General features: G+C 39.3%; 1 protein-coding gene across 6 annotated transcripts in view; it reads right to left on the minus strand.

Moving 5' to 3' along the window:
* The window catches only part of LOC144374946 (transport and Golgi organization protein 1 homolog), a 100652-nt gene that overhangs the window by 42376 nt on the left and 45731 nt on the right, over window positions 1-12545 (minus strand). The window contains exon 2 of one of the 6 annotated variants that reach the window (XM_078037673.1): window positions 3951-4084. The exons of the other annotated variants lie outside the window; for them this stretch is intronic. Coding sequence (XP_077893799.1) covers window positions 3951-4079 — 129 coding nt within the window. The 5' untranslated portion in view covers window positions 4080-4084. The remainder of the gene's footprint in view (window positions 1-3950; window positions 4085-12545) is intronic. 6 annotated transcript variants of the gene reach the window in all.

Consider the following 12545-nt stretch of genomic DNA (forward strand, 5'->3'; position numbering starts at 1 on the left):
TGTTTCCACAGGGAGAACAGCAGCCGATTTAGATTCCAGAGACACTAACTAAAACAATTTCTACAGACCAAAAAGAAGATAATTTGACTCAAATCCATAACAGCTGATATCCAGAGCTCCAGCTTGGCTATTCTTACATCTGCGACAGTGATTAACCACGGTGCCTTTTTTCAATATTTATTTTATTATTGCATTTTTCCCACATCATAAAGTTCTATTTTATTTTTTGAGCTCATACAAACCTAGGTTAATGTTTTTCTGATCAGCTTTGTTTTTTGACTGTGTTTTATTTTTTGACTGTGGAGTTTTTAAACATTGCAATGGAGATTTTACCTAGGTAAAGCTACAAGGCTGTTATTATTGTCTTATGTGTTGTATGTTATGAGTGCACTGTTTTGTGTTGCATGTCAGTATGTGTGTATGTCCATATTTTTATATGAGGAGCGCTCATGAAAAAATGGATCCGAATTTTCTTTTTTTTTTTATTCACGTGATTTAAGTGGTTTAATCTAAATTAGGTAAACAGCTGTTAATGATTGTTTTCAAAGGTGGTTAACAGATCTGTTTGCTTACTATTGTTTTTAAAGGTGATTAACACATCTGTTTGTTTACTTTCACTTTTCCTTTTCATTATATTTAATAATTCTGTTCAGGATAATGTCTCTTTAACATCATTGCCAGAATTCCCATCTCCATCCCAGTGCCAGTGAAGACTAAGAAAACCAAACTACAGCTTCTATGATAGCTATCACAGTAAACTGTATAAACTGATGCATCAATGAATATAACTCAACAAGTAATGCTCAATCAAGGACTTGATTTACTTTGGGAGGAAATGAACATATTGATAGACTCCTCCGATTTGAACTGCTTGCAGAACTTGCTTGGACTATATATGAGTTGCATGCATTGTGAACTATCGTCTGGTGCAGCGAATTGTGGTACTGCTGGCATATCCTTGCTGATGGTGTCACTAGTGATGCAATTTCCTTGCCAGCACATCCCATGTTAATTGTGGTAATGCTGGCATCTTTGCTGATGGTGTCATCAGTGACACAATTTTTCCAAAGGAGCCGTCAATTGGCTTGGTGTCGTGGCATTTCTGTATCCTCCTCCCTTCTACTAGTGATGGTCTAAAATTTGGGGGCCAACAGAGGTGAGGCAAGAACCTCACCCCCCCACTGGCACCAAGGTTAAATTTGGGGGCCAACAGAGGTGAGGCAAGAACCTCACCCACCCACACTGGTGCTTAGGCCTATCCACAAGCATGGCTGAATGCTGGACTGGTAGTCAGTGACGGGTTGATCTGGTTGCAGTGGATTCAACCCAAGACAGGAAACTGACATCTAAAGGTCAGTTCTCCCATGACGGGTAAGAACCATATGTTGAATTGGACAACCTACCAGGCACGGTCCTTTAGCCACATTGCTTGTTGTTTAATTAATCAGAAGGGGGGAGAAAATTAATGCTGCAGTCTTGGCTGGGCACAGAATCAGGAGGCACTCACAGCCTTGTAGATTCAAACAGCAATTCTTTATTCCCGACTCACACCATTTAACATGGGGTACGCTGGCAAGGAAATTTTGAAGCTTCATTCCTACTTGACAATGGCCCTCAGCAGGGGAGAAAATAAAATTACAACATAATGCATATGAAACCACATATCAAGCTTCAGTTTCACCCAAAATAAATCCTCTGCAGAAAAGAACCCCATTTATTTTCAGCACCAACAGTTAAATTATATGAAGTTACATAAAGTGTACAAAAGGTATATAAAGTTCCTCTTGAGAAAGACACTCCTATTACTAACTACTGACTAAAAGGAACAGAAGATTCTTGCCAATAATTAAAGGAAACTGATAGGCAAATCAAATGCACAAAAAAGAAAATTAAAAAAGGCATCTTATCACTACCTCTAAAATATCCCCATTCATGAATGTTCTTGTTATATCTAGAAACCATCTGAGAGCCAGTATTAGTGGTAGAATACTGCCATGAAGATTAGATAAGACGGAGCAATTAAAAGTTTCATCACTGCAGATAAAGTCTGAGACTCTAGAAAACCAACAACATTGCAGAATGAAAACTGAAAACTCAAAAGGAGAATCATTTTGAAAACTAAAGAATTTTTAATTTCTTAAGTATAACACTTATGACATGAGAGGCGAGTCTGAGGGGAAATACACTTTTCCCTTCTGATGAAAATTCTATTAAGGTTAAATTTGGAAAAGGGAAAGAAACCAGAGATGTATGGAGAAAGGGAACACATTTATCTCTTCTTAATCTGTGTCAAATGAGACCATAGATTATATAAAGCTCCATAATTACACACTGGGTAGTATCCCATTTCTTGTGATACGAAAAAAAATGATGCAGAATCATGGAGGCTCATGACTGGAAATAATTTTTATATATAATTTTGCTTCCATACATCATCCCTGCCAAGGTGCTGTTGATTTGATTTGTGGGTGGGGAGCCAAGAACTGCCACAAGAGAACAAATTCTGCATAAGCTACTATCAGAACAAATGTACTTAAGTGCCACTGCCCTGAAAGGAAATATTCAAAAGGAAGATGGATTAGACAGGGGTCCTTTCCTAACTGAGTTTTTCATTTTATAGGGAGCTAAGATAAAACACAACCTGACTGAAGGCAAAGAAGACAAATGAATGCCAGAGGAGCAATGCAAACAACAAACACTCATCAGTCGGCAAAGATCCTTTCTGGTCAGGTGCTGAAAGCAGGGCTCCTCAGGAAGACAGGATGAGTGCTGCCACCCAGAATGGCAAGAGTCCTAGGGATGAACAGAGTTAACAGGCTACAATGTGAGAGGAGAAAATGCAAATCAAGCCCATTTATCCAAAAGCTCAAAGAAGGAAGGAAAGACGACTACTACATGAAAAATGCCACTTAGGTACATGGAAAAACAGTTCCAAGTTTAAAGGTTACCAATCCTATTTGGTATACTTGAAAGAAACAATAGATGGTTCTTTATATGGAGTACTGCAACTGGGACTCTGTCTAAATATAAAGTTTGTACCTAGAGGCACCATGTTTCAAGATCATTCCCTAAGAGTCAGAAATGGCAACAAAATGAAACTAGCTTTCCATAGGGATTACTCTTATTTTCTGTCTTATTTTCTGCTGTGTGGTGTTTTATTTAGGGTGAGAACTTTCAAGGATGCAACCCGGAATGTCTCTAAACTGGAACATTCCTACAGTCATCAAAGACCCTTGCTACTATTTTACGTAAACAATCCACATATCACATTTTTTTAAATGAAAAGGACAATACTCATAAGCCACTAGGAGGACACTCCTAGTGAATCTCCCCATTTAAAATATCAAAGCATGATATAAACAATGTCATGTCTTTCATCAGAAGATCCATACAACTGGCTGGAAGTAGAACCCCTGGGGGAACCTTCAGGCATAGAATATAGGAAAATCAGGAAATGGATGACCCAGAAGTTGCAAAAAAGAAAAAAAGGGGGGAAAAAAAGCACACAATGGACATAATATTCTGCTTTTTTAGAGTAAAAACAGCACAAATGATTAGGTAAAATACACAAAAAATCAACTTTAAATATGCATGCCTGAGTTACTATCTCAGACTTAATTTACAGGATTAACTCTAATGTCCATGAATCCTTCCCTTTTGAAGCAGCAAAGCTAAGAATTGTCAGGTTTTCATCATGATGACCTTTATGATGTGTAGAGCCTTCTGGAACTTGATGTGAGGGGTAGCAACCACAACCAGTTCAGTTCTGTTTCAGAAAGTCTCCTGACTTTCTATGCTGTGCCAGGCCTAAGGTGTGTTTGGAGCACAGGGCCTGGCAAAGAGGTCAGGTTAACTCTACAAAGACCCCAAGAAATCAGTCATTTAAATCTACACTCTACACTGCTACCCATCAAAAGTAAGAATATAACACCTGTCAAACTTTTACTTACACTTCCGGCCCAAAGTTCTGGTGATACCTCTGCAAGTTTATAGTAGACATATACAGGGTCACCTTTTTTAAAATTCACAAAACGACAATCTGGTCCTGTGAAATCTTCAACAGCTTCACCTCGATACATTAACACTGTATATGAACATTGAAAAAGAAAAAACAAACATTAGGATTTGATTTTTCACAGTCCATATTGACTCATCAGGAAATATGAATCCCACTATGAACAAAAATCAGTACTCTCTGGAATCACTTTTAATTCACCTGCTCAAAGTATCTAAAATCCTTAGAGATTTTATTGCTATAAAATACAATATTCCCTGCAATTAGACGAGGGAAAAGGAAGCTTCTCTATTTTTCTCTGTGCTGAGAAATAAAAAGCAAAATGGCTACCACCAACCATAGCTGGTTTCAGTGAAACTCTTGGTTCTTGCAGGCCTCCTCAATTTTTTTCTGTTTCATAATCATAGAAAGCTTCATTTTGCAAATATGTAAATCCAAGTGTAGACATGGACAGGCTTAAGTATGGCTTCATGCAGAGGTAATAGGGAAGAGGTTAGAATATCCAGGAACCCCCAAGGGGTTAATTAACTTGAACTAACTGCTAAAAGACATTACCTTTAAGTGGCTGCAAGTGCTACCATGCAGCCGTAAACACTGTCAATTTCATTTGCAGCAGAGTTGCTGTCTCTGGGTTTAGGATCTGGGTAAATAACCAGGAAATATATTTTCTCTGAGCAAATATTGTTGACTATATCCAACATTAAGATTGTTTCAAAACATCCTCATTCGTATTTTTTTTAATAAACAAAATCAAAAGTGGGTATCCTATCTGACAAGGAACAAGTTTAACCACGAGAAAAGGTCAGGCAATACCTTCATGCTTAAAATGCAGGACTAGGATCACAATTGATCTAGAAACTGGTAGAAGCAACATTTTTCTTTTGGTTGACCAAATAGACAGTTTCTGATTTAAGATGAAATGGACAATAGATGTATGTAAAAAGCACAAAGAAATGGAAATAACACTTTTTCTAAAAGCCAATTAGCAGTAAAATACACGAGAATGTTTGTTTTATAAAAATATATGTCTGAGGAACAAACACAGATTTGGAGAGGGTAACTTGTTTTTTTGAAGCTAAAATAGGACTATTTTCAGAACTGTCAGCATCCTAATTCATATGTAATTAAGAGGCCAAGTTGAAGGTGAGAGACACTTTAAGGTGGGGAATTCTCATCACAAGTGGAAATGGCAATGTTTCTCTTGTTCCCCCTTAGGTCATAGAGGATTTATAAATCAGTAATATATTAGGTGACAACATAATGCATACTATGGAGCACCTATTTAGTTCTTTTTTTTTTTGGAGCACTTATTTGGAAGGCACACAAGGACACCTTACATACACACCTCACTACTTCCTACAACACAACACAGACCCACCTGTTGTTTTTGGTCACATCTGTTTGGACACAGGCCATTTCTCAAGTTATGTTACCCCACTGAACCTAACCAACACCATGTCTTAGTACTGACGAAGCATCAGTGATGAGATTGTCCAGGTATCCCACGTAGGATAGCGCTGAATAGCAAAGAATAGCAAAAATGAAAGAAAATATCATGGCAGCTGCTTTTCTTCTCTGAGTGTTTTATTCCAAACTTAGGGTTACCTCTAGGAACTTCTTAACATATATTGGAGACATCTTTTTTCTTTATTGGAGTGGAACAAACAATTCAAATTACAAAATTTGGTTTTGGTAACACCAATTTAGACATAAAGAGCTCAATGGTAAACTTCTTGGCCTTTTTAGCATGAATATTTTAAAATATGTACTGCTTACAATTTATGGACAACACGGTCATCAAGTTGCAAGGTTACTAGAAACCAAGCGGGAGTCCATAAGAAGTATTCTGGGCCAGTAAATATATAGAGGAAAGAGGTTCCAACAACACTAGTGACTTAGTCTAAAACTGAATTGGCTTATAAAAATCTTGGAGTATTTATTATTGTTATTGCAACAAACCTCTTCATCTGAATCTGAATGGCTACATCCTCCCCACTGCCCACCTCCAATCCAGGACTGGGAAGCAATTCTGTCCGCTTCCTGTGCACAGAAGAGACTGCAGTTCCCAGGTGGCTGGTGCAGATCCTTGGCCTCTTTCAAAAGCAAAAGATTATTGGCCCACCTGCTACCCTACCTCAAATATGAAGGGAGGCTTCTATGCACAGAAATGACAGGATTGAAGCAGAGTTGGGGCCGAGACCTCGGAACACATTGCGTGCCTGGACTCGGTGCTCTTCCCAAGCCTAAACTCTAGTCCCTGTTAAAAGGCAAAACCAGCCCAATCCCCAGTGCAGCAAAAGGACAAAGGGGCCAGTGAGCCTTTCCCAAGGAGCCCCACCATCAACCTGCCACGGGAATTAGGGCCACCGAGCCCTGGAGAGCATCTGCCCTGATACTGCAGGGGCCCAGGTCCCTGTAGAGGGAGCAGAAAAGCGCTCTGCTACAGCGTGGGCACAACCCCATCACCCACTGAGATCCTAGGCGAATCCTGGAAGGGAATAAACTAAGAGCTGTCCCTGGGGAATCGTGTTTCCCAACCCCCGCCTCAGTCAGTAGAGAAAAATAAAATGCTGGCAACAAGTGGGAGTTGAAGCCCCCCACAACCCGAGCAGGCTGGCTGGGGCGCCAGCAGAGCCAGAGGGGACACACGCAGGGTCCCGAGGCTCTGTCATTCCTGCTCCCCACCCGTCATCCTGCGACCCCCCTCACCCAGCCCTCGGGGCTGGGGACCGGGAGATCGGAGCCCCATGCGGCCCCAAAGAGCCACAGTGGAGACCCTGGTCTGCCCGCCCGCCTGCGCATTCACTGCTGCATTCGTTGTCTGCACAGAGTTTGTGTTTCGACCAGCGCTGGCCGGTGCTCGGGTCCGGTTGGCCCGGCACTCGCCAGTTCGGCCGCAGCACGAACAGCCAGAAGAGCACCATGAACAGCCAGAAGACCAGCACCTGCACCACAGCCATGTTGTGGTCACCTGGGTGAGCCGGTGAAGTAGGCTGCGGCGGGCGTCTGTGGGCGCATAGGAGGTAGGGCTCAGGGGGCGTGTGGGTAGCCAAGCGCAGAGGGGTGGCACCAGGGAAGGCTTAAGCCTTTCCCGGGTGACACTTCAGCAGGGATATCTGGGGGTCGGTCCACAGACTCGACTGGATAACGCACGGAGCTGCTCCGTCCTTCTCTAGTCCAGACCTTCTCAACTGAAGACCTTCTCCTCTAGTCGCTGCCTTGGCAACTAGGACTCTCCTTCTCGTCCAATCACCTGCCTTTGCTTCTGTGCCCTCACAAGCGACCCTCCACATGATTCTAGTAGTCACCCACCCATCCCCCCCCCCACCAACTGGTCCTTTCTGGCTTTCCTCAACGTCTCATTTCTGGTTCATCCTGAACTAGCCCACTCCACCATCACTCCCATCCCCCATTCCTGGTCTGGTACCTCCTTTTCTGAACTACCAAATCCCACCCCTGACTTGTCACAGCTAGTCTATGGTTCCAGGCTCCCTCCCCTTCAAACTCCTAGAGGTTCCTTGAAGCCCCACCCCAAGATCCCTCTGATTAGGAAAGGGGAAGGTGAATGGTACTGTGAGTGAGGGTTATTCTGAAGGTTTTATACATATCAATTCATTTAATCTTCATAACAATAGTACCTTACAGTAGTAGTAGGTCCTATTCCAATCCTTATTTTAGAGTAAATTGAGGCAGTCACACATCCAGTGAGTAATGGAGCTAAGTATCAAGCCCAAGGAGTAGACTCCTTTTCATCACAACCTATCAACTAACAAGCAATTGTACTTTCTGAGAAGAGGAGCAAAATCTGATTTAAACCATAATATAGCTGAATTACTGATATGTACAGTTAAGGGGGGAAAGGCACAAGCTAGCCAGCCCAAGGAAGAGTGTCTGCAATGCTCCCATCCTGGGTGGAGCCATTCTCGTTTGTCTGTGACCAAGGGCTTGTTACTATAGTCTCTGCTAAGGTTATTCATCAACCTCCAACAATGAACCCATCAGTTGTTTCTCCAAATTAACTGAATCTTTAAAACTTAGAGAAAAGAATGTAGTCCACCATGTTCATAATGTTAAATAAAGAAAACGATGGGAAAAAAAGGTGTGCACAAACATTTGTCTACAGGGGCCATGAGAGGTCCCCGTTGGTCCAGTGTACTTCTGCGCTTTCTGGAGAACCAGTGGATCATACAGAGAAACTGTCTATCTGAGTCATTCTTCATTTCTTTTCTACCATGTATTTATTATGTTATAAAATGTATCTAGTAGGCATCTCTAACAACATGTTGAAAACTGAACTCATTTTTCTCTCAAAATCTGCTTTCAGTCTTCCCTATCTCAGAAATAAGAATGACAATTTAATTCCCATTATCCAGATGCTCAAAGCCCAAAACTTACAAACCACCTTTGATCTCTTTTCTCTCACATTCCAACTCCAGTCCATTAGACAATATTATGTCTTTATTTTTATAATTTTATTGAGATATAGTTGACCTACAATAAATTGCACATTTAAGGTGTAGGATTTGATAAGTTTTGACATGAATATACCCATGAGACTATCGCCAAAGTCAAAAAAGTATTTCATCCTTCTTTGTAATCCCTCCCCTCTCCTTTTCTGGGCTGTCTCCAAACATCTCCTGTCATCATAGATTGTTTTGCATTTTCTAGAATTTGATATAAATTATAAAGCATTTTATTTATTTATTTTTCTGACTTCCTTCTTTCCAAATAAGCATTTGAAACATGCCTAGAATCTGACCACTCCTCTGCATCTGCTAAGCCAATATAAAGGCCAAACCCACATCATAAGTCACCTGAATGATTCCCATAGCCTTCTTCTGTCCTTGCTTCTGCCCTCATTTTCCCCAATATCTATTGTCCTGATGGCAACTAGAGTGATATTCTTAAATATAAATTTGATTGTGTCTCTCTGCTCAAAATCTTCCAATAGCTTCCCATTTCCAAATGAAAGGCAATGACTTTAGCCAGGCCTGGTCGTACTCATCTGTAATCCCAGCAGCTCAGGAGGCTGTCAGGAGGATCCTGAGTTCAAAGCCAGCCTCAGAAATGTAGTGAGTCCCTAAGCAACTCAGTGAGACCCTATCTCTAAATAAAATATTTTAAAAAGGACTGTGGGTGTTGCTCAGTGTTTAAGTGCCCCTGGGGGTTCAATCTCTGGTATCAGGAAAAAAAAAGGAAAAAAAGCCATGAATTTATTATGGATTGGCCTGCCTTATTATGGACTGTTCTTATTCAATGTGACTCCCCTCATCCTTTTCTCCCCATTTCCTAACATTCTTCTCTTGTCTGTTAGTTCCATTTAAATACACCAATCCCACCCCTGCTTCAGAGCATTTACACTTGCAACTTTGCCTCAACCTTAACTTCCCAAATCATCTAACTAGCTAACTACCCCCTTACTTTATCATGTCTCTGTAACAGTGGAATTTCATGTGATAAAGGCTTTTCCTGGCCATCCTACACAAAATAGAGCCTCTTTCCATGACTATCAAGCCCATTACCCTGCCTTTCTTTCTCTTCAGACTTGCCTTACCACTTTAGACTTCTCTTACCACTTGCCTTACGTTGACTGCTCTGACCCAACCTCAAACACAATTTCCAACAAGAGCAGGAAATTAGTTGTTTTGTTCACTACTGTTACATCAGTGACTAGGGAAATGCCTAGAATGTATGAGAGAGTTAACAAATGATTTGTTGGATAAACTCATGGTTCCAATATTATTATAAATATACTACACTATTATGAAAACTATACTCAGTGGGGGACACTGAACAAACATATATGGGAAAGTAAGTTCTCTGTGATTCGTATGAAATCTCAGTCTTACCCAAATCCACATGAAATTTGAAATGGTTTGGAATACATAAGAAGATCAGTGAATGACATCAAACCCAAATGATGAAATAGGGAATCTGAACATGATCTTTCTCTTATTTCTCACTGATCCCTTAGAACCACCAATAGAAATATAATATTAACTCTACATGTAAATTAAATTTTCTAGAAGTCATATTTTTAAAAATAAGACAGATGAGCTTCATTTAATAACACATTTTACATAGTTCAATATATTCAAAATGTCATCCTTTTAATTTGTAATCAAAATAAAAATATAACTGTTATTTTACATTCTTCATAATAAGTCTTTGATATCTGACTTATGGCACATCTCAGTTCAAACTGGGCACATTTAAAGACAGTCGCAGCATAAGAAAGTAGGGATTGTAAATTAACACTAGGCCATATCATATACTTGCACTTATTTTAAAGAAAAGCCAAGTTTAATAGTATGTTTTAGGTTTTAAAATATTTTTGGCCAACCTCTCTTGGTACTTACGCAGAAGTGAGAAAAGATGATTGAAGGTATCTCAACATCCCTCTTTTTTTTTCACTCAGAGGTTAAGATTTCTGTTGCAATAGCTAGGGATTGCATTGTCATTTTTGATGAATCTCAAGTCTATAATCAAAAAGTGTAAGTCATCATTAGGTTTCTACACTTGTCATTCTTTTATTATTTTTCATTGTTATCTTAAATATACTTACTTCTTGACAAACATAAAGAAATAAAGAATTATATTTAAATGGATAATAAAAAAATTTGACTGCATAAAATCCCTTTTCGTTTTAGGTAGACCTACTGGTACAAACAAGTCACCTGGGTGGTCTATTTTTCTTTGGTAACAGGGATTGAACTCAAGGGCTCTAGACCACTGAGTCACATCTCCAGCCCTATTTTGTATTTTATTTAGAGATAAGGTCTCACTGAATTGTTTAGGGCCTTACTTTTGCTGAAGCTGGCTTTGAACTCATGATCCTCCTGCCTCAGCCTCCAGAGCCACTGGGATTACAGGCATGCAGCACTGCACCCGGCACCTGCTCTGTTCTCTTACTTAACTGCAACTGTGTTTTCCTTGGTAGATTACTTCTTTGCACCAGGGTTTCTTGATAGAACTCTATTGGTACTTTGGTTTGGACTATTCCTACTAGCTGAAGGTTATATACTATCTATGGGCCTGGCCAAAAAATGTTAGTAGTTTCCTCAGTGATGGTGAAACAACAACAAAATGCCCCCAGGCATTTCTAAACTTCTCTTGATAAGACTAGTATTACTCTCCCAGTTTGAGAGTCACTGCTTGAGAGTCACTTGCAGAGTTAGTTAAACTCTGATCATTTAACAAAGCACCTTTAGTTGTAAGTATCCTATATTTTGTAGTTTGCAAGTATTCTGTATTTTGTAATTTCTCTTATCAGCTAAAAAGAAAGGATTATAAAATCAACATTTAAGGCCTGGCTTCATGATGCACACTGTAATCCCAGTGGCTCTGGAGGCTGAGGCAGGAGGATATTGAGTTCAAAGTCACCCTCAGCAATTTAGCAAGGCCTTAAGTAATTTATGGATTTCCTATGTCAAAATTAAAAAAAATGTAAAAAAAGGGCTGGTGATGTGGATCAATGGTTAAGCACCTAGATTCAATCCCCTGTGCCCATCCCCCACAAATCAACATTTTAAAAACCAGAATCACTAAAACATCAAAGAAACTCAAAGGTCCTTGTAAACACAACTGACTTTGCTTCAAAGGTTTTTTGCTTTTTGTTTTCCACTTCAAGTTAACACTACCTTTAAAAAAAATCACATTTTTTAATTTATTTTTTCTGACCTCTAAGAGGGATCTTACATTTTTCTACTTCCCTTTCCAAGACTATTCCCTCTTTTGCACTGTGTAATCTTGAATTTAAATCTGAATTAGTTGCATTGATTTTCCCTTGTGTTAATAGTCAAATTATGATACAATTTGAATTATTGAAATGCATAGAGGGGTTTCTTTTCTTATTTTTAATGAAAACTCATATCTTTAAAATTAGCACCTAGGGGACTATAGGTGGAGACTTAATATGTAGAGTCATCAGCATGATAATTGTAATTAAATAAACACAAATCAGTTCATGATAGCTGATTTCATTTACTATTATAATCAGCTTTCTCCTCTATAACACAGCACAATTAGTCCTAAATTGACATTCACTAATTGTATATTAGAGTTTCAAGGAAAACAATGAAGAGTTAGTGACTATCATAATGATTGAGATGTGTTTTGATATCAGTAATTATTATTATTTTTAAGACGGGGGTCTTGCTATTTTGCGTAACCTGATCTCCAACTCCTGGACTCAAGCAATCCTCCTGGCTTGGCCTTCTGAGTAGTTAGGACTACAAGTCACCAAACCAGCCCAGTAATTATTGTTTAGTAGATCTCTTTTTGGACACTAAAATCACTACTAATATGATTGTATATGTTTGAAATTGGTTTTATGAGCAACATACAGATTTGATGCAATTCCCATCAAAATGCCCACGAATTGGTGTGAATATACTTTGTATACAAAGAGAAATATGAAAAATTGTGCTCTATATATGTAATATAAATTGTAATGCATTCTGTTGTCATATATAAATTTAAAATAATAATAATAATAATAAATGTCATTTTTGCAGACCTAGAAAAAAAC

The sequence above is a fragment of the Ictidomys tridecemlineatus genome, unplaced genomic scaffold (assembly GCF_052094955.1).
Source record: "Ictidomys tridecemlineatus isolate mIctTri1 unplaced genomic scaffold, mIctTri1.hap1 Scaffold_97, whole genome shotgun sequence".
In the NCBI taxonomy this organism is placed as follows: Eukaryota; Metazoa; Chordata; class Mammalia; order Rodentia; family Sciuridae; genus Ictidomys; species Ictidomys tridecemlineatus.